This window comes from Condylura cristata, unplaced genomic scaffold (genome assembly GCF_000260355.1).
Source record: "Condylura cristata isolate star-nosed mole 26May11 unplaced genomic scaffold, ConCri1.0 scaffold00041, whole genome shotgun sequence".
Taxonomy (NCBI): Eukaryota; Metazoa; Chordata; class Mammalia; order Eulipotyphla; family Talpidae; genus Condylura; species Condylura cristata.
Genome location: NW_004567142.1, coordinates 905,411 through 906,305, shown reverse-complemented (window position 1 = coordinate 906,305; position 895 = coordinate 905,411). Strand labels below are relative to the sequence as shown.

General features: G+C 73.3%; 1 protein-coding gene across 2 annotated transcripts in view; it reads right to left on the bottom strand.

Annotated features, from left to right (window-relative positions):
• CCDC97 (coiled-coil domain containing 97) overlaps positions 1-895 on the bottom strand; it is a 7,242-nt gene that overhangs the window by 1,920 nt on the left and 4,427 nt on the right. For both annotated transcript variants that reach the window (XM_004694141.2, XM_012733822.1), the window contains exons 3-4: positions 565-843; positions 51-180 (exon numbers count right to left, since the gene is read on the bottom strand). In XM_004694141.2, coding sequence (XP_004694198.1) covers positions 51-180; positions 565-843 — 409 coding nt within the window. The remainder of the gene's footprint in view (positions 1-50; positions 181-564; positions 844-895) is intronic.

Genomic DNA, 895 nt, shown 5'->3' with positions numbered 1-895 from the left:
GGGGCTCAGGGCGGCGAGTGCCGGGCGGGGTGGGCACCGGGCGGCGGCACCTGTAGTCAAAGTCCCCGTCCTTGCCGTCCAGGAAGCGCTGGTGCATCCTGCTGGTGAACTCTTCGCGCAGGATCAGCCGCTCCTCCGAGTCAGGGACCCAGGCCTCCGGGTCCTTGCCCGGCCTCTGGCCTGCAGGGGAGACACCACAGTGAGGGCGTGGGGGCGGCCTCCCCACGCGGGTGGCTCCGGCGGTCCTGGGAACGCAGCGGCGAGGGGACTGGCCGGTGCCCGTGCTCCGGGGCGTGTGTGCAGGCACAGGGACACACAGCAGCCAGCGGCCTGGAGGCTGTAGAGCAGGGCCAGGACCTGACCCCAGAAGGCTGCGGCGCCCCCCCCCCGCGGGTGGCGTGACCACAGGCCTGGGGCGGGGCCCGCCTGGCGCTCCGAGGAAGCAGGGCGAGACGCCGGGGCGGCTGAGAAGGGCCCCGGTGTCCCGGGCACTCAGGCTGGGAGCAGACGCCAGGTCTGCTCTCGAAGGCGGGTGTCCGCCTGGGGTGACACGCGGGCCCTCACCCTCCTCATCGCCGTCGTCCTCTTCGTCCTCCTCCTCCAGGCAGGCCTCCTCCTCCTCCTGCTGCTGGAGCAGTCGCTGCTGCAGCTCCCGCTCCTGGAAGGACTGTAGCAGCAGGTCCGAGAGCGGGCAGGCGGGGGTGCCGGGGGTGCCGGGCTCCGGCAGCCGGCCGGCCGGGGTCCGGCTGCTGAGCTCCTCCTGGGTCAGGTACTGCCCAATGTACTGCTCGTACAGCAGCGGGGCCCGGAACCGCATCTGCTCGTCACTGAAGTACTCGCCCCCTGCAGAGGAGACCGGTGGGGGGCGGGGCGGGGCATGGGCGGGCTGGGCAGC